This window comes from Salvelinus namaycush, chromosome 20, assembly GCF_016432855.1.
Source record: "Salvelinus namaycush isolate Seneca chromosome 20, SaNama_1.0, whole genome shotgun sequence".
Classification (NCBI taxonomy): domain Eukaryota; kingdom Metazoa; phylum Chordata; class Actinopteri; order Salmoniformes; family Salmonidae; genus Salvelinus; species Salvelinus namaycush.
In genome coordinates, this window is record NC_052326.1 from 1,359,352 (window position 1) to 1,377,383 (window position 18,032).

General features: G+C 41.1%; 1 protein-coding gene and 2 pseudogenes across 1 annotated transcript; all 3 read left to right on the top strand.

Moving 5' to 3' along the window:
- The first annotated feature begins 337 nt into the window (after positions 1–337).
- LOC120064906 (transcription factor HES-5-like) lies at positions 338–954 on the top strand. Its single transcript, XM_039015494.1, has 2 exons — positions 338–400; positions 523–954. The coding sequence occupies exons 1-2, from the start codon at positions 338–340 to the stop codon at positions 952–954; spliced, it is 495 nt and encodes a 164-aa protein (XP_038871422.1).
- Positions 955–9,310: 8,356 nt separating this feature from the next.
- Positions 9,311–9,923, top strand: LOC120065546 (annotated as a pseudogene).
- A 2,357-nt stretch (positions 9,924–12,280) lies between these two features.
- LOC120065547 lies at positions 12,281–17,461 on the top strand (annotated as a pseudogene).
- The last annotated feature ends 571 nt before the right edge of the window (positions 17,462–18,032 follow it).

Genomic DNA, 18,032 nt, shown 5'->3' on the forward strand with positions numbered 1-18,032 from the left:
AGTGTCATTGATGCCAATATCAGGCAGCAGTCTGGGGGTCACCACTTTCCCAGATTCACACAGCGCACTGTGAGTCACTCTCCATCACCCCCCACCCCTCCACCTGTTCCCCTGAGACGTGACCATTGTCCCCCAACAATATGAACACTGAGCATGTGGCAGCTCCACACTCCTCATTGTCCTCCCAAGCTCTCCCATTGGCTATAGACTGTGAGAAACTCCAACAAGCCCAAGACCCACACATTCATATGCAGATTTGGGACTATATATAGGAGAGATGAAGCCAGTAGAGATCATATTTTCTCTACACTGACCTCTACAGCACAGAGATCCAGCCATGGTACCTACAATCAATTCAACTATGATCTACTCTAAGGAGAACCTGACTCTGACAAACAAGGTAAATTGAAGATTCAAATTAAACAACATTTATTCAATTGCATTGATTGATTGCTTATATGTTTCAATAATGTCACACACCAGAATAAGGTTATTAATGCCTATACTTGTCTCTTCTTGCAGCTAAGAAAGCCAGTGGTGGAGAAGTTACGCAGAGATCGTATCAACAACAGCATTGAGCAGCTCAAGTCTCTCCTGGTTCCAGAGATTCTCAACCAGCAGCCCGACTCCAAGCTGGACAAAGCCGACATCCTGGAGATGACAGTTTGCATCCTGAGACAACAGCAACAGAACGAGCCAGCGAGCTCCTCCTCCTGCTCAGCACCTGTCAATCAGGGTTACTCCAGGTGTGTCCAAGAGATTGTTCACTTCCTGTCTAAAGATGAGCTGAAGACACAGTCCAAGAGAAGCCTGCTGAGCCACTTCCAGAGCCTGCAGCCATCTTCTGATAAGAACAGGAGGGAGATTGACCGTCCTCAGTTGACCTCCCCAGCCCAGCACAGCGTCAGCAAAGAGAAGAGTCCAGTCAACATCGCCCTCTGGAGGCCCTGGTAGAGATCTACAGACTGGAGCTCCACTCAGACAACACAATGGATGGACCATGTTGGTCTAAGATTAATTTCATGGACATTAATGAGTATAAGAAAATATCTTCTTTGTTTTCTGCTTATGCAGGAGTTTTTAAAAGTCTTGCTGTGATTGAGACATTTCATTTCAGTTGTACTGAAGTTAAAACGTTTTTCCAAGAAAACAATCTGATCGATGAAAACTACATTTTTGTAGTGTTAATTGAAATCATCATAACCTTTATGTTTTGTGAAACATGTTGGTTATATTGATCATGTGTTCATATTCATGATCAACAATAACTTGAATGGTTCTCTATGAGAAGCTTAAAACCAAAATGGATGTTATATGATCAGTCTGTTTGTGATTGTATTTGGCTGATCTGTTTTTAAGGTCAAAATATCATTTATTTTTTTAACTCTACATTTGTGTAGTGATATAGTCATATTGACATTGTATTGAGCATCTTCTGTGAAGCATGTATCAGTTATATATTTGATATTGATCAACTTGAGCTACAGCATCAATGTTCCTCCAGGGGGATTATTTACCCAAACTGGGTATTATACCTGTTATCATCACTCTGTGATTAGCAGTATTTGACCTGTTTTAAGATTATACTTTATACGTGAAATTGTCGCTGACATTACTTGAATAATGTATTTAGTGCAAATGGGAGAACAAATGTCTAATTGAAAAACCCTTGTTAAGTTTGAACAATTCTGTTGTCTTTCATAAACACAGTAACTGTGTATCCTATACTCTGATAGAGTATTATGTCTTTCATAAACACAGCAACTGTGTATCCTATACTCTGATAGAGTATTATGTCTTTCATAAACACAGTAACTGTGTATCCTATATACTCTGATAAAGTATCATGTCTTGGAGATTTGGTCAAGTTCTTGTTGTGATGTTTAATCACTTTAGTTCTCTTGAAATATTTAACTTAAATTAAGGTATTGATGATGTGACTCATTGAGTCATTCTGAATAAATACACAAATCTTCATAAGAAACATTCTCGTCTGGTACTTCACTCTTTTCTACACTGAAATAAGCTTCCAATAGAGTTACGTTACTGACATGATATTCCACATATACAGTTGAAGTCGGAAGTTTACATACACTTAGGTTGGAGTCATTAAAACTTGTTTTTCAACCACTCCACAAATTTCTTGCTAACAAACTATAGTTTTGGCAAGTCGATTAAGACATCTACTTTGTGCATGATACAAGTAAATTTTCCAACAATTGTTTACAGACAGATTATTTCATTTATTATTCACTGTATCACAATTCCAGTGGGTCAGAAGTTTACATACACTAAGTCTTTGCTTGACATCATGGGAAAATCAAAAGAAATCAGCCAAGACCTCAGAAAAACAATTGTAGACCTCCACAAGTCTGGTTCATCCTTGGGAGCAATTTCCAAATGCCTGAAGTTATCACGTTCATCTGTACAAACAATTGTATGCAAGTATAAACAACATGGGACCACGCAGCCGTCATACCACTCAGGAAGGAGACGCGTTCTGTCTCCTAGAGATGAAAGTACGTTGGTGCGAAAAGTGCAAATCAATCCCAGAACAACAGCAAAGGACCTTGTGAAGATGCTGGAGGAAACGGGTACAAAAGTATCTATATCCACAGTAAAACGAGTTCTATAGCGACATAACCTGAAAGGCCGCTCAGCAAGGAAGAAGCCACTGCTCCAAAACCGCCATAAAAAAGCCAGACTACGGTTTGCAACTGCACATGGGGACAAAGATGGTACTTTTTGGAAAAATGTCCTCTGGTCTGATGAAACAAAAATAGAACTGTTTGGCCATAATAACCATCGTTATGTTTGGAGGAAAAAGGGGGAGGCTTGCAAGCCGAAGAACACCATCCCAACCGTGAAGCATTGGGGTGGCAGCATCATGTTGTGGGGGTGCTTTGCTGCGGGAGGGAGGGACTGGTGCTTTTCACAAAATAAATGGCATCATGCGGAAGGAAAATTATGTCGATATATTGAAGCAACATCTCAAAACATCAGTCAGGAAGTTAAAGCTTGGTCGCAAAAGTGTCTTCCAAATGGACAACAACCCCAAGCATACTTCCAAAGTTGTGGCAAAATGGCTTAAGGACACCAAAGTCAAGGTATTGGAATGGCCATCACAAAGCCCTGACCTCAATCCCATAGAAGATTTGTGGACAGACCTGAAAAAGCGTGTGCGAGCAAGGAGGCCTACAAACCTGACTCAGTTACACCAGCTCTGTCAGGAGGAATGTGCCAAAATTCACCCAACCTATTGTGGGAAGCTTGTGGAAGATTCCCCGAAACATTTGACCCAAGTTAAACAATTTAAAGGCAATGCTACCAAATACTAATTGAGTGTATGTAAACTTCTGACCCACTGGGAATGTGATGAAAGAAATAAAAGCTGACATAAATAATTCTCTCTACTATTATTCTGACATTTCACATTCTTAAAATAAAGTGGTGATACTAACTGACTAAAGACAGGGAATTTTTAAATTAAATGTCAGGAATTGTGAAAACTGAGTTTGAATGTATTTGGCTAAGGTGAATGTATACTTCCGACTTGAACTGTAGCTACTAGCTAGACTACAGTATATGGGGCTAAATAAGAAAAAGCCTACTTTGAGCCAAGACTGTACAGAATGATCTTGAAAAAATGACACTATACAGGTATATCGTATTCCTCTTGGTGCTTCTCTGAAAACCTACAGAGTAAAATAAAATTAATTTCTAGCCATACTTATTAATTCACATGATTTGGTTTGATGTATTCAGAAATTGCTGACTAATTATTTAGGCTGTTTATTTGACCTATGATGTCACTTTAATGTAATGAAGTGTGAAAGAGATAATTGGTCATGTTCCCAGAGACATGGCTGTGTTGTTTTTACTGAAACACCTGTTTTACATAAATGTCTTTTTAAATATATCAGAATGTATTGCGGTAGCATTTGCATTACATTATTTTTAATATGTACATGATATATCAGGATTCAAGGTGTTAGGCCAAAACTGCTGCTGTCATCTTAGCGCTCTAAAAGTTTAGGGCTGCGGGCTGCATAATATGATGTGTTATAAGACACACTTCTAATGTTCCTCTATTCAAAGCAGTGAATGGAGAGAATGTGGGAAACCGAGGAGAACTCACTCACAGGGCCTCTTCGGGACAATAGACTGGGACCTCTACCCTGGACTGTCAGGGGTTAGAGTGGGGGTCTGGGTCTCTATGGGGGAATCAATGGATCTGTCTCTAATGATCCCATAAATGTTCCTGCATTGTGTCTGATCAAATCTGATCAAATATATACATTTTCCCAAAAGGTTCAAGACATCATATTTTGATGAGCTTTTTTGGAGCACATTTGAACAGTACTTACATTTTCTTCAGGATACTTGCAATTAATCCAGTTTTTATTCTGTTTGTATGTGGGGCATGGTTTAAACATGCCATTTGTTTGTATACAGAAACACACTTACAGATTGAATTGATTCACTGTAAGAGTGAGTCTGTTTCTTAAGATAAATATTTAAGTAATTCTATTTTTACCCCCAAGGGCTTGATGGGAACTGCTTGTGTAGAGATGAATTAGCATTTAACAAGGCACAGTTGTATTGTTTAGTGGAAGCTCTCTCAATGGGCAGAGTGTGGGAAAGCTCTGGAGAGCAGAGTCACAGTTGTATTGTTTAGTGGAAGCTCTCTCAATGGGCAGAGTGTGGGAAAGCTCTGGAGAGCAGAGTTACAGTTGTATTGTTTAGTGGAAGCTCTCTCAATGGGCAGAGTGTGGGAAAGCTCTGGAGAGCAGAGTCACAGTTGTATTGTTTAGTGGAAGCTCTCTCAATGGGCAGAGTGTGGGAAAGCTCTGGAGAGCAGAGTCACAGTTGTATTGTTTAGTGGAAGCTCTCTCAATGGGCAGAGTGTGGGAAAGCTCTGGAGAGCAGAGTCACAGTTGTATTGTTTAGTGGAAGCTCTCTCAATGGGCAGAGTGTGGGAAAGCTCTGGAGAGCAGAGTCACAGTTGTATTGTTTAGTGGAAGCTCTCTCAATGGGCAGAGTGTGGGAAAGCTCTGGAGAGCAGAGTCACAGTTGATTGTCATCATCATCAGACCCACCAGCAATCAAATCAAACTTTATTTGCCACATGCACCGAATACAACAAGTGTAGACTTTACCATGAAATGCTTACTTACAAGCCCTTAACCAACAGTGCAGTTCAAGAAAAAGAAAATATTTACCAATTAGGCTAAAATAAAAAGTATTAATAAAAAGTAACACAATAAGAATAACAATAACGAGGCTATATACAGGGGCACTGGTACCGAGTCAGTGTGCAGGGGTACAGGCTAGTTGAGGTAACCTGTACATGTAGGTTGTGGCGAAGTGACTATGCATAGGTAACAAACAAACAGCGAGTAGCAGCAGTGTACAGGGGGGGATCAATGTAAATTGTCCGGTGGCGATTTACATGAATTGTTCAGCTGTCTAATGGCTTGGGGGTAGAAGCTGTTGAGGAGCCTTTTGGTCCTAGACTTAGCGCTCCGGTACCGCTTGCCGTCCTGGATGGCAGGAAGCTTGGCACCAGTGATGTACTGGGCCGTTCGCACTACCCTCTGTAGCGCCTTATGGTCAGATGCTGATCAGTTGCCATACCAGGCAGCTCTCGACGGTGCAGCTGTAGAAACTTTTGAGGATCTAGGGACCCATGCCAATTCTTTTCAGTCTCCTGAGGGGGAAAAGGTTTTGTCGTGCCCTCTTCACGACTGTCTTGGCATGTTTGGACCATGATAGTTCGTTGGTGATGTGGACACCAAGGAACTTGAAACTCTCGACCTGTTCCACTACAGCCCTGTCAATGTTAATGGGGGCGTGTTCGGCCCTCCTTTTCCTGTAGTCCACGATCAGCTCTTTTGTCTTGCTCACATTGAGGGAGAGGTTGATGACCTGGCACCACACTGCTAGTTCTCTGACCTCCTCCCTATAGGCCGTCTCATCGTTGTCGGTGATCAGGCCTACCACTGTTGTGTTGTCAGCAAACTTAATGATGGTGTTGGAGTTGTGTTTGGGTGAACAGGGAATAGAGGAGGGGAATAAGTACACACCCCTGAGGGGCCCCAGTGTTAAGGATCAGTGTGGCAGACGTGTTGTTGCCTACTCTAACCACCTGGGGGCGGCCCGTCAGGAAGTCCAGGATCCAGTTGCAGAGGGAGGTGTTTAGTCCCAGAGTCTTTAGCTTAGTGATGAGCTTCGTGGGCACTATGGTGTTGAACACTGAGCTGTAGTCAATGAACAGCATTCTCACATAGGTGTTCCTTTTGTCCAGGTGAGAAAGGGCTGTGTGGAGTGTGATTGAGATTGCGTCATCTGTGGATCTGTTGGGGCGGTATGCAAATTGGAGTGGGTCTAGGGTGTCTGGGAGGATGCTGTTGATGTGAGCCATGACCAGCCTTTCAAAGCACTTCATGGCTACCGACGTGAGTGCCACAGGGCGGTAATCATTTAGGCAGGTTACCTTTGCTTTCTTGGGCACAGGGACTATGGTGGTCTGCTTGAAACATGTAGGTGTTACAGACTCGGCCAGGGAGAGGTTGAAAATGTCAGTGAAGACACTTGACAGTTGGTCCGTGCATGCTTGAGTACACATCCTGGTAATCCATTTGGCCCAAAGGCTTTGTGAATGTTGACCTGTTTAAAGGTTTTGTTCACATCGGCTACCGAGAGCATTATCACACAGTCATCCAGAACAGCTGGTGCTCTTGTGCATGCTTCAGTATTGCTTGCCACGAAGCGAGCATAAAAGGCATTTAGCTCATCTGGTAGGCTCGCTTCACTGGGCAGCTCGCGTCTGGGTTTCCCTTTATAGTCCGTAATAGTTTTCAAGCCCTGCCACATCCGACGAGCGTCAGAGCCGGTGTAGTAGGATTCAATCTTAATCCTGTATTGTATCTGTATCCTTAATCTGCTTGTTTGATGGTTTGTCTGAGGGCATAGCGGGATTTCTTGTAAGCGTCCGGTTAGGTCTCCTGCTCCTTGAACGCGGCAGCTCTAGCCTTTAGCTCAATGTGGATGTTGCCTGTAATCCATGGCTTCTGTTTGGGATATGTACGTACAGTCACTGTGGGGACGACGTCATCGATGCACTTATTGATGAAGCCAATGACTGAGGTGGTGTATTCCTCAATGCCATTGGATGAATCCCGGAACATTTTCCAGTCTGTGTTAGCAAAACAGTCCTGTAGTGTAGCATCCGCGTCATCTGACCACTTCCGTATTGAGTGAGTCACTGGTACTTCCTGCTTTAGTTTTTGCTTGTAAGCAGGAATCAGGAGGATAGAGTTATGGTCAGAATAGCCAAATGGAGGGCGGGGGAGAACTTCGTATGCATCTCTGTGTGTGGAGTAAAGGAGGTCTAGGATTCCCCCCCCCCTGGTTGCACATGTGACATGCTGGTAAAAATGTGGTAAAACTGATTTAAGTTTGCCTGCATTAAAGTCCCCGGCCACTAGGAGCACCGCTTCTGGATGAGCATTTTTCTTCTTTTCTTATGGCTTTATAGAGTTGGTTGAGCGCGGTCTCTGTGCCAGCTTCACTTTGTGGTGGTAAATAGACGGCTACAAATAATACAGATGAGAACTCTCTTGGTAGATGTCGACAGCTTATCATAAGGTACTCTACCTCAGGAGAGCAATACCTCGAGACTTCTTTAACCAGCTGTTATTGACAAAAAGACACACACCCCCACCCCTCGTCTTCCCAGAGGTAGCGTCTCTGTTCTGCCGGTGCATGGAAAATCCCGCCAGCTTTATATTGTCAGTTTCTTCGTTCAGCCACGTCTCGGTGAAACATAAGATGTTGCAGTTTTTAATGTCCCGTTGTTAGGATAATCTTAATATCAGGTCATCAATTTTATTTTCTAACGATTGCACGTTAGCAAGAAGATTGGAAGGCATTGGGAGTTTACTCGCTCGCCTCCAGATTCTCAGAAGGATCCCCGATCTGCGTCCCCTTTTCCGGCTTCTGAAATAAAAATACATTCTAAGTGTACACTTATACAGTATATGTTGTGCAGCACAATTTTAAAATTAAATCCAGTGTTAGGGTGTTTCCATCCAGAATCCAGAAGGTCTGTGATGTCAGCCTCTGTCTTTAGTACAACACAGAGTCAATAGCAGTCACTAATGGTCCACTGAGCAGCTTTTGTAATGCATTGATCACAGCACACAGGGCTCAGTGTGGGAAACTCAGATCAGCTCTCTACTCACACTGACCAGTAGCCTCAAGACAGAGGACACATCTGCTACCTCTGGACTCCCAAAGTGAGGGTTAATTCCCTCCACTCTCAAAATACAGAAATAGTGAACGTGTGCTTATACAAGACTTGGTCTCTCTAATGAGAATACCACGAGGCTGCTGAGGGGAGAACGATTCATAATACTGTCCAGAACGCAGTAAAACGGAATGGCTTCAAACACCTGGAAACCATGTGTTGATGTATTTGTTACCATTCCGTATATTCCGCTCCAGTCATTACCACGAGCCACCAACCTCCTGTGGAGAAAACCAATAGTCGATCAGTTCAATCATGATCAATTAGAAGCCACTTAAATGGTCTTATCATTTATCTTAAATAGTTTGTGTGCAATGATTGGGGGGGGGGGGAGGATCTTGTATTTAACACACATTTGTAAAAGGAATGAAGACAATTTGACAAACGATAGCCTGTGAACTGTAATCCAAATATTTGATGAGCACCCCTACCTTGAAATGAAACTGGAACAGACCACAGCACATTCATAACAGTGCAATCAGAGGTCAAACCCATCTTCAAGTGTTTAAACGTGACTGAACCTGCACTGTAACAAAACAATGGTATTCAACAACAACAATCAAATGGACTTGGGCAGCAGCATCTGTTTTAATGTAAAGGATGAAAGTCAGTCCCCAGTCCCACACGTGTAAGTTGTAATAATGAGGAGTGTGCTCTGTCAGTGTCATTGATCCCAACATCAGGCAGGAGATCTAGGGGTCACCACTTCCCAGATTCACACAGTGCTCTGTGAGTCACTCTCCATCACCCCCCACCCCTCCACCTGTTCCCCTGAGACGTGACCATTGTCCCCCAGCAATATGAACACTGAGCATGTGGCAGCTCCACACTCCTCATTGTCCTCCCAAGCTCTCCCATTGGCTACAGACTGTGAGAAACTTCAACAAGCCCAAGACCCACACATTCATATGCAGATTTGGGACTATATATAGGAGAGATGAAGCCAGTAGAGATCAGATTCTCTCTACACAGAGAACTCTACAGCACAGAGATCCAGCCATGGCACCTACAATCACTTCAACTATGACCTACTCTAAGGAGCACCTGACTCTGACAAACAAGGTAAACTTAAGATTCAAATTCAAGGAAATTAATTACATTTGATTGATTGTTAATCTGCTTCAATAATGTCATACACCAGAATAACGTTATTAATGCCTATACTTGTCTCTTCTTGAAGCTAAGAAAGCCAGTGGTGGAGAAGTTATGCAGAGATCGTATCAACAACAGCATTGAGCAGCTCAAGTCTCTCCTGGTTCCAGAGATCCTTAACCAGCAGCCCGACTCCAAGCTGGACAAAGCCAACATCCTAGAGATGACAGTTTGCTTCCTAAGATGACAGCAACAGAACCAGCCAGTGAGTTCCTCCTCCTGCTCAGCACCTGTCAATCAAGGTTACTCCAGGTGTGTCCAATAGATTGTTCACTTCCTGTCTAAATGTGAGCAGAAGTCACAGTCCCAGAGAAGACTGCTGAGCCACTTCCAGAGCCTGCAGCCATCCTCTGATAAGAACAGGAGGGAGATTGACCATCCTCAGCTGAGCTCCCCAGCCCAGCACAGCATTAGCAAAGAGAAGAGTCCAGTCAACATCGCCCTCTGGAGGCCCTGTTAGAGACCTACAGACTGGAGCTCCATTCAGACAAACACAATGGATGGACCATGTTGTTCTAAGATTAATTTCATGGACATTAATGAGTATAAGAAAATATCTTCTTTGTTTTCTGCTTATGCAGGAGTTTTTAAAAGTCTTGCTGTGATTGAGACTTTTCATTTCAGTTGTACTGAAGTTAAAAACGTTTTCCTAGAAAACAATCTGATCTTTGAAAACTACATTTTTGTAGTGTTAATTGAAATCATCATAACCTTTATGTTTTGTGAAAATTTTTGATTATATTGATCATGTGTTTATATTCATGATCAACAATAACTTGAATGGTTCTCTATGAGAACTTATATTATTTACCCAAACTGGGTATTATACCTGTTATCATCACTTTGTGATTAACAATATTTGACCTGTTTTAAGATTAGATTATATTTGTGAAATTGTCGCTCACATTATTTGAATAATGTGTTTATTGCAAATGGGAGAAAGAAATGTCTAATTGAAAAACCCTTGTTTATTTTGAACAATTCTGTTATCTTTCATAAAGATAGTAACTGTGTATCCTATATACTCTGATAAAGTATCAAATCTTTCATAAAGACAGTAACTGTGTATCCTATATACTCGGATAGAGTATCATATCTTGGATATTTGTTCTAGTCTTGTTGTGATGTTTAATCACGTTATTTCTCTTGAAATATTTACCTTAAATTAAGGTATTGATGATGTGACTCATTGAGTCACTCTGAATAAATACACAAATCTTCAAATGAAATATTTCTGTCTGTTGCTTCATTCTTTTCTTGACAAAGATAATCCTCCAACAACATTAAATGATTAAATTACTGATTTATGAAACTCCACATAGATTAAGTGGCTGATGCAAAAACAATAAAAGTAATCACCAAAGACTATACAGAATGATATTGACTGCATTGGAATGCAATACTCAACTGAATCAATATATACATTTTACCTCTGGGTGCTTCATTCAAAATCTACAGAATAATATAAATGTTAAGAGACATTCCTAGTCATACATTATTATTTTACTGTCATTGTTTTTGTGTAAAGTTATGATAGGCTTTCTCTGTCATGATGATGGACAGAGTTTTATTCAGTGCATTTATATAGTTCAGTTGTTTGTGTGATAAACAATGAACAGCTCTCAATTCTAATTAGGCACACAAAAGTTAACCCTTCGTCGATTTATAATGAAACAAATCACAGATAATAATTTTCAACAGAGTACTCAAAATCATGTGTTTTATACCATGATAGGATGAATATATGTATTTATAAAGCTGTATCTTGTTAGTATAATCTTGCCAGTGCTGATCTTTCCCTCCAGAATCCAGAAGGTCTGTGATGTCAGCCTCTGTCTTTAGTACAACAGAGAGCCAATAGCCGTCACTAATGGTCCACTGAGCAGCTTTTGTAATGCATTGATCACAGCACACAGGACTCAGTGTGGGAAACTCAGATCAGCTCTCTACTCACACTGACCAGTAGCCTCAAGACAGAGGACACATCTGCTACGTTTGAACTCCAGAATGCTTGACCTTATAACTACTAATACGGAGTTAAGAGAACCCTTGCTATTGATACTGATGACCCCTAAAATACTGAAAACCAAGGTATACATTACCCTGGTATCTATCCACTCACCTGTTAATGTTGACTAAAATCTTATATATTCCTAAACATTCTGACTGAATGAAAATATAGATATGTATGAATTTAAACAGGAATTTAAATTGTGATACATTGTCACACATCATCATATTGTTAAATGTAACTTCCGATATGTGCAAAGTAAAACCATATTGTAGAGCCATTCATTAATATCAGAGGTCATATCCATGGAGAGAATAAAATGTTTCTAAGTCAGTGATGAAGCGTGGATACAGAACACTACATTCAACAATGTCCTTATAGGTGGAGATTAACAACACTGTACGTTTAATTAGAGAAGCTGTGTCAGTCTCACACGTGTAAGTTGTAATGATGAGCGTGCGCTCTGTTAGTGTCATTGATGCCAACATCAGGCAGCAGTCTGGGGGTCACCACTTTCCCAGATTCACACAGCGCACTGTGAGTCACATCCATCATCCCCCACCCCTCCACCTGTTCCCCTGAGACGTGACCATTGTCCCCCAGCAATATGAACACTGAGCATGTGGCAGCTCCACACTCCTCATTGTCCTCCCAAGCTCTCCCATTGGCTATAGACTGTGAGAAACTCCAACAAGCCCAAGACCCACACATTCATATGCAGATTTGGGACTATATATAGGAGAGATGAAGCCAGTAGAGATCAGATTCTCTCTACACTGAGAACTCTACAGCACAGAGATCCAGCCATGGCACCTACAATCACTTCAACTATAATCTAATCTAAGGAGAACCTGACTCTGACAAACAAGATAAATTGAAGATTCAAATTCAATTACATTTATTTAATTGTATTGATTGATTTCTTTTTGTTTCAATAATGTCACACACCAGAATTTAGGTAATTAATCACTCCTCTTCTCTTCTTGCAGCTGAGAAAGCCAGTGGTGGAGAAGTTATGCAGAGATCGTATCAACAACAGCATTGAGCAGCTCAAGTCTCTCCTGGTTCCAGAGATCCTAAACCAGCAGCCCGACTCCAAGCTGGACAAAGCCGATATCCTGGAGATGACAGTTTGCATCCTGAGACAACAGCAACAGAACCTGCCAGTGAGTTCCTCCTCCTGCTCAGCACCTGTCAATCAGGGTTACTCCAGGTGTGTCCAAGAGATTGTTCACTTCCTGTCTAAAGATGAGCTGAAGACACAGTCCCAGAGAAGACTGCTGAGATACTTCCAGTGCCTGCAGCCATCCTCTGATAAGAACAGGAGGAGAGTGACCCGCCTCATCTTCCCGGCACAGCATCTGCAAATATAAGCGTCCAGTCAACATTGCCCTTTGGAGGCCGTGTTTGAGACCTACAGACTGGAGCTCCACTGAGACAAACACAATGGACAATTGTCATCTATTTTTAATGTAGGGATAATAAGAATACCCATTTTGCTGTTGCAGGATGTTTAAAAAGTCTTGCTGTGATTGAGAATTTTACTTCAGTTGTGCTGAAGTTGAAGCATTTTCCTGAGAAAATGATCTGATCTACGAAAACAACATTTTTGTAGTGTTAAAATTGAAATCATAATAATTTATGTTTCATGAAAAATATGTTGATTATGTTGATCATGTGTTCATTCATGATCAACATCAGCTGCAATGGTCCTCTTAGAGGACTTCCAACCCAAATGGGTGTTATATCATCAATATATTTTTGATTTCTTTGATTGATCTGTTTTAAGTTCAACCTGTATAAGATACAAACGTAGTACCTCTACATTTGTGTAGTGATATAGTCATATTGACATTGTATTGAGCATCTTCTGTGAAGCATGTATCAGTTATATATTTGATATTGATCAACGTTCCTCCATGAGGATTATTTAATGAAATCACTCTGTGACTAGCAGTATTTGATCGGTTTTAAGATCAGACTTTATGTGTGAAAATGTTGCTTTCATTACCTGAACAATTGGAGAACACATTTGTCTCATTCTTAAACCCTTGTTTATTCTTTGAGCCGGTTACACTTTACATACACTCTTATCCAGAGCAACTTACAGTAGTGTCTACATATATTTTCGTACTGTGCCCCCATGGGGATTGAACCCATTAGGCTGGAGATTCAAGCACCATGCTCTACCAAGTGAGCTAAGACAGACTAGGAGAGTATCAGTATCTCTTGGAAATGTATCAAAGTTGTAGTTGTGATGTTTCCTCACTTTATTTGCGCCTTAAGTTGTTCTCTGTAAAGTGATTAATTGAGTCAACTTGAATAAATTGAAAATATATCAAATTAATTATTTTGCTTTTCCCTATCATTACTATGATAACATTTCAGCTCAACAACATGTCAAATACTTACAATGTTACATTTTGGTTTAAGATGAATGTATTAGGCAGTAATTATTAAGACGTGTGAAGATATATTCTTCATCAGAATGTGCAGGGGATTTATGATGTTATTTAAGTACTATCTCATAATGTGTAGGCCTACCTGAAATATAACTACACTGTACCATCACAATTACCGTGTATGTTGTGGTAACATAATATGTGATATGTGAACGTGAATGCCACTTGAGACAATTTGTGTTCTAATTCAAATGAAGCTATGTTAGTACATCTCCATGTACACTGGTGTGGGCACAAAAAACACCTTTTTCTTAAGAACTAGTGCCATTTAAAGAACAAATAGTTTCGTAACTGATCTTGAGCAATGAGATAAAACCAAACATGGCTGCTACTTGTTGTTGGACGTGGCAGAAAACAATAATTTTGCGAGTTAAAAGTAACCAAAATGATTAGCACAAGGCGCGATGTTGAAACAATATGTACTAAGCCTTTACATGCACATTTGGAAGTCGGAGTTTCCTGTAAATAAGATATAAGAAAGGAAGAAAATAAAATCAATAAGCTTAATTTGATGATTTACTCAAATTTGCTTCAGGATTCAATGAATGATCTTGATTTAAGGTAGATATTTCAAGACGAATAAAGTGATTAAACATCACAACAAAAACATATTACTGCACTGTCGGAGCTAGAAACACAAGCATTTCACTACGCCCACAATAACGTCCGCTAAACACGTGTATGTGACCAATAAAATGTGATTTGATATCACTACACAAATGTAGTGGTTAAAAAAAACGTCTCTCTTAGAAATGTTGTCGGTTATAGACAATCACAAACAGATCGATTATATAATACCTATTTTAGGTTAAAAGTCCTCATGGAGGATCGTTAAACGTATTGTTGATTATGAATAAACACATGATCAACATAATCAACACGTTTCCCAAGATAACGACTTTAATTATAGCGCTACAAAAATGTCGTTTTCATAGATCAAATAATTTTCTTAGAAACGTATCTTCTCCATTTTTTGTTTTTGCAGGAGGTTTTCAAAGTCTTGCTGTGACTGAGACTATTAATTTCAGTTGTGCTGAATATATCTTCCTGTTCTCATTACTGTGCTTGACATTAATGTCAGACCAACATGGCCCATTGTGTTTGTCTGAGTGGGGCTCCTGTCTGTAGGTCTCTACCAGGGCCTCTAGAGGGCGCTGTTGACCGGACTCCTCTCTTTGCTGATGCTCTGCTGGGCTGTTTCCATAGTTCTGAAAAAAGGCTTTATGAAGTGAGATCGATATTTTGGTCATAAGCTTTTGATTGTGATAATGAGTAACCATCAAAGCAACCAAAACTGGCTTGTGGATTGTGGATATTTCCAGGAAGGAAAATTCGTGGAAATATTTTTTGCCATCGATTGAAGGTTATGAAATTTCAAATTATCATTTTGTAATTGCAATGCTAAAAATCACCAGTAGATGGCAGTCTAACACTATCTGCCCATCATTTCTGAGCCAACCTCCGCACCAAGTCCATCTCTGGTGTCCGGAGTACAATTTGTAAAGGAATTAAACCATTAAGTGTAGGTGCTCTTAATAACACATTATTGCTTTAGCCTAATAGATAATTGAATACATTATTTGTAAATATTGATATCGACTTTCTTGTTACCTCACTAATGTGTCCACCAGGTACATCAGCACATTTAAGGACTGGTGATCTTGGTGACAATGGTAATAATATGTCTGTCAGGGGCGCAACTTTGGTTTTAGAAGTGTGTGTGTGGGGGGGAGGCATAATTATACACACTACCGTTCAAAAGTTTGGGGTCACTTAGAAATGTCCTTGTTTTTGAAAGAAAAGCACCTTTTCTGTCCATTACAATAACATCAAATGGATCAGAAATACAGTGTAGACATTGTTAATGTTGTAAATTACTATTATAGCTGGAAACGGCAGATTTTGAATGGAATATCTACATCGGTGTACAAAGGCCCATTATCAGCAACCATCTCTCCTGTGTTCCAATGGCACGTTGTATTAGCGCTGATCCAAGTTTATCATTTTAAAAGGCTAATTGATCATTAGAAAACCCTTTTGCAATTATGTTAGCACAGCTGAAAACTGTTGTACTGATTAAAGAAGCAATAAAACTGGCCTTTAGACTAGTTGAGAAAATGGCAAGAAACAAAGAACTTTCTTCTGAAACTCGCCAATCTATTCTTGTTCTGAAAAATGAAGGCTATTCGTACAACACTGTGTACTACTCCCTTCACAGAACAGCACAAACTGGCTCTAACCAGAGTAGAAAGAGGAGTGGGAGGCCACGGTGCACAACTGAGCAAGAGGACAAGTACATTAGAGTGTCTAGTTTGAGAAACAGACGCCTCACAAGTCCTCAACTGGCAGCTTCATTAAATAGTACCCGCAAAACACCAGTCTCAAGGTCAACAATGAAGAGGCGACTCCGGGATGCTGGCCTTCTAGGCAGAGTTCCTCTGTCCAGTGTCTGTGTTCTTTTGCCCATCTTAATCTTTTATTTTTATTGGCCAGTCTGAGATATGGCTTTTTCTTTGCAACTCTGCCGAGGAAGGCCAGCATTCCAAAAAATGCTTTCATTGCAGTGTCTCACAATGACGGATTTATATTTAAGTAAATAGTAACAAAGTCAAATTGAGCCAGGGGAAACCAAGGGCACTGCTCTCATAGGAAACAAGATGCTTTCAAACGGGTTGGCAGTCCTGTAATGGTGCAGATGGCCTCAAATACCCGTGGTCAGACTGGTCGTGCCAGATCACAAACCGACCTGGCACAACCAGACTACGTCCTCACATAGACGTTCCCTCATCTCTCTCAGAGTGCAAACTGGGCACTGGGCAGTGCATCAGCGACAGGACAGGAGGAGTGCAGTGAATATCAAGCAGAAAGAACTGGGCTGATAGTGATTACTGACCAGAGCCCCAGAGTGACTGAGAGAGCTAGAAGAGGCTCCCCGCTCACTCTCACTATTAGACTCTGTCACAATGTGCCACTATGTTTGCTCCCAGTTCACACAACACAATCCCACCAGTGTCATTACAGCCTCACTGCTGGAGACATAGCCCACTGATGGAAAGAGTAGGTCTAAACTAGTGCTCCATCCAAACTCCACTGGGTCCACAGGGAACTTCCTGAATGGAGTTGCCAAATGTCTGGGGCTAAAACGCTGGTTTCAAAGACACATTGGAGAAATAGGAACATTGTGTAATTTCCCCCCAATATTTTCATACTTTGTGTCTGGTGATTGCCTGCTGATGGATACTTAAGAATATAATATTCTCTAGATGACGTTAACATTATTCATTTGTATCATGATCTTTGCAAGAGAGATTTTGCTAATCTAACAAGTACAGTAGTAAGTCCATACAGACCTGAGTTGCTGAGACAGGCACCTTAGATCAAATCTTTAGTGTGTGGCATAAAAAGGAGAAATGTGCCTGAGAGAAGGCATATCTGTCTGTGCCCCTTCTCCATGCAGATGGCTGGGGGACCCACCACCGGGAACAGATCCACGGCCCATGCTACATCCACTACAGTCAAGGGTGACACTCATTCAGACATTCTGTATCCCTGCACTTGCAGATATCAACAGGCCCAAGAGGTTTACTGACTGTGCGACTTGACTAGGAACAACTGCCGTCACTGGTTCTTCCTGCCCTGGTCACATAGTCAAGAAAGAATCCTCCTGTCTCCTGGGATATCCAGGCCCCAGGGTGTGGAGTTGAAGAGGAGGAGCTGGTCTGTAGTTCTCCCTCTCTGGACTATCTGGGAGGAGGGGCATCATCAGTTTGACCACTGTGGTGAGTGCATAAAGTACAACTGTCACATAGTCCTGAAACAAAGCCAGTGACTTAATTGCACACATTCCTATGAAGCAATGTTGGATTATTTTAGACAGTTCTCAGGGAACAACAAATATGAATGTACACGATATGCTGGAATCTGTAAAACTCTCGCCCACCCCTGGCAGACATGGGACAGTTTGATACCAGTGTGGAAAAGAAGCCACCTATCCCAAGCATCATCTCCACCCTTGTGGATACCGTTCAGAAAATAGCTGCTATGAATAAAATGATGGAATTCTACCAATGGTCAGTAATAATTCATGGTTAAGCTG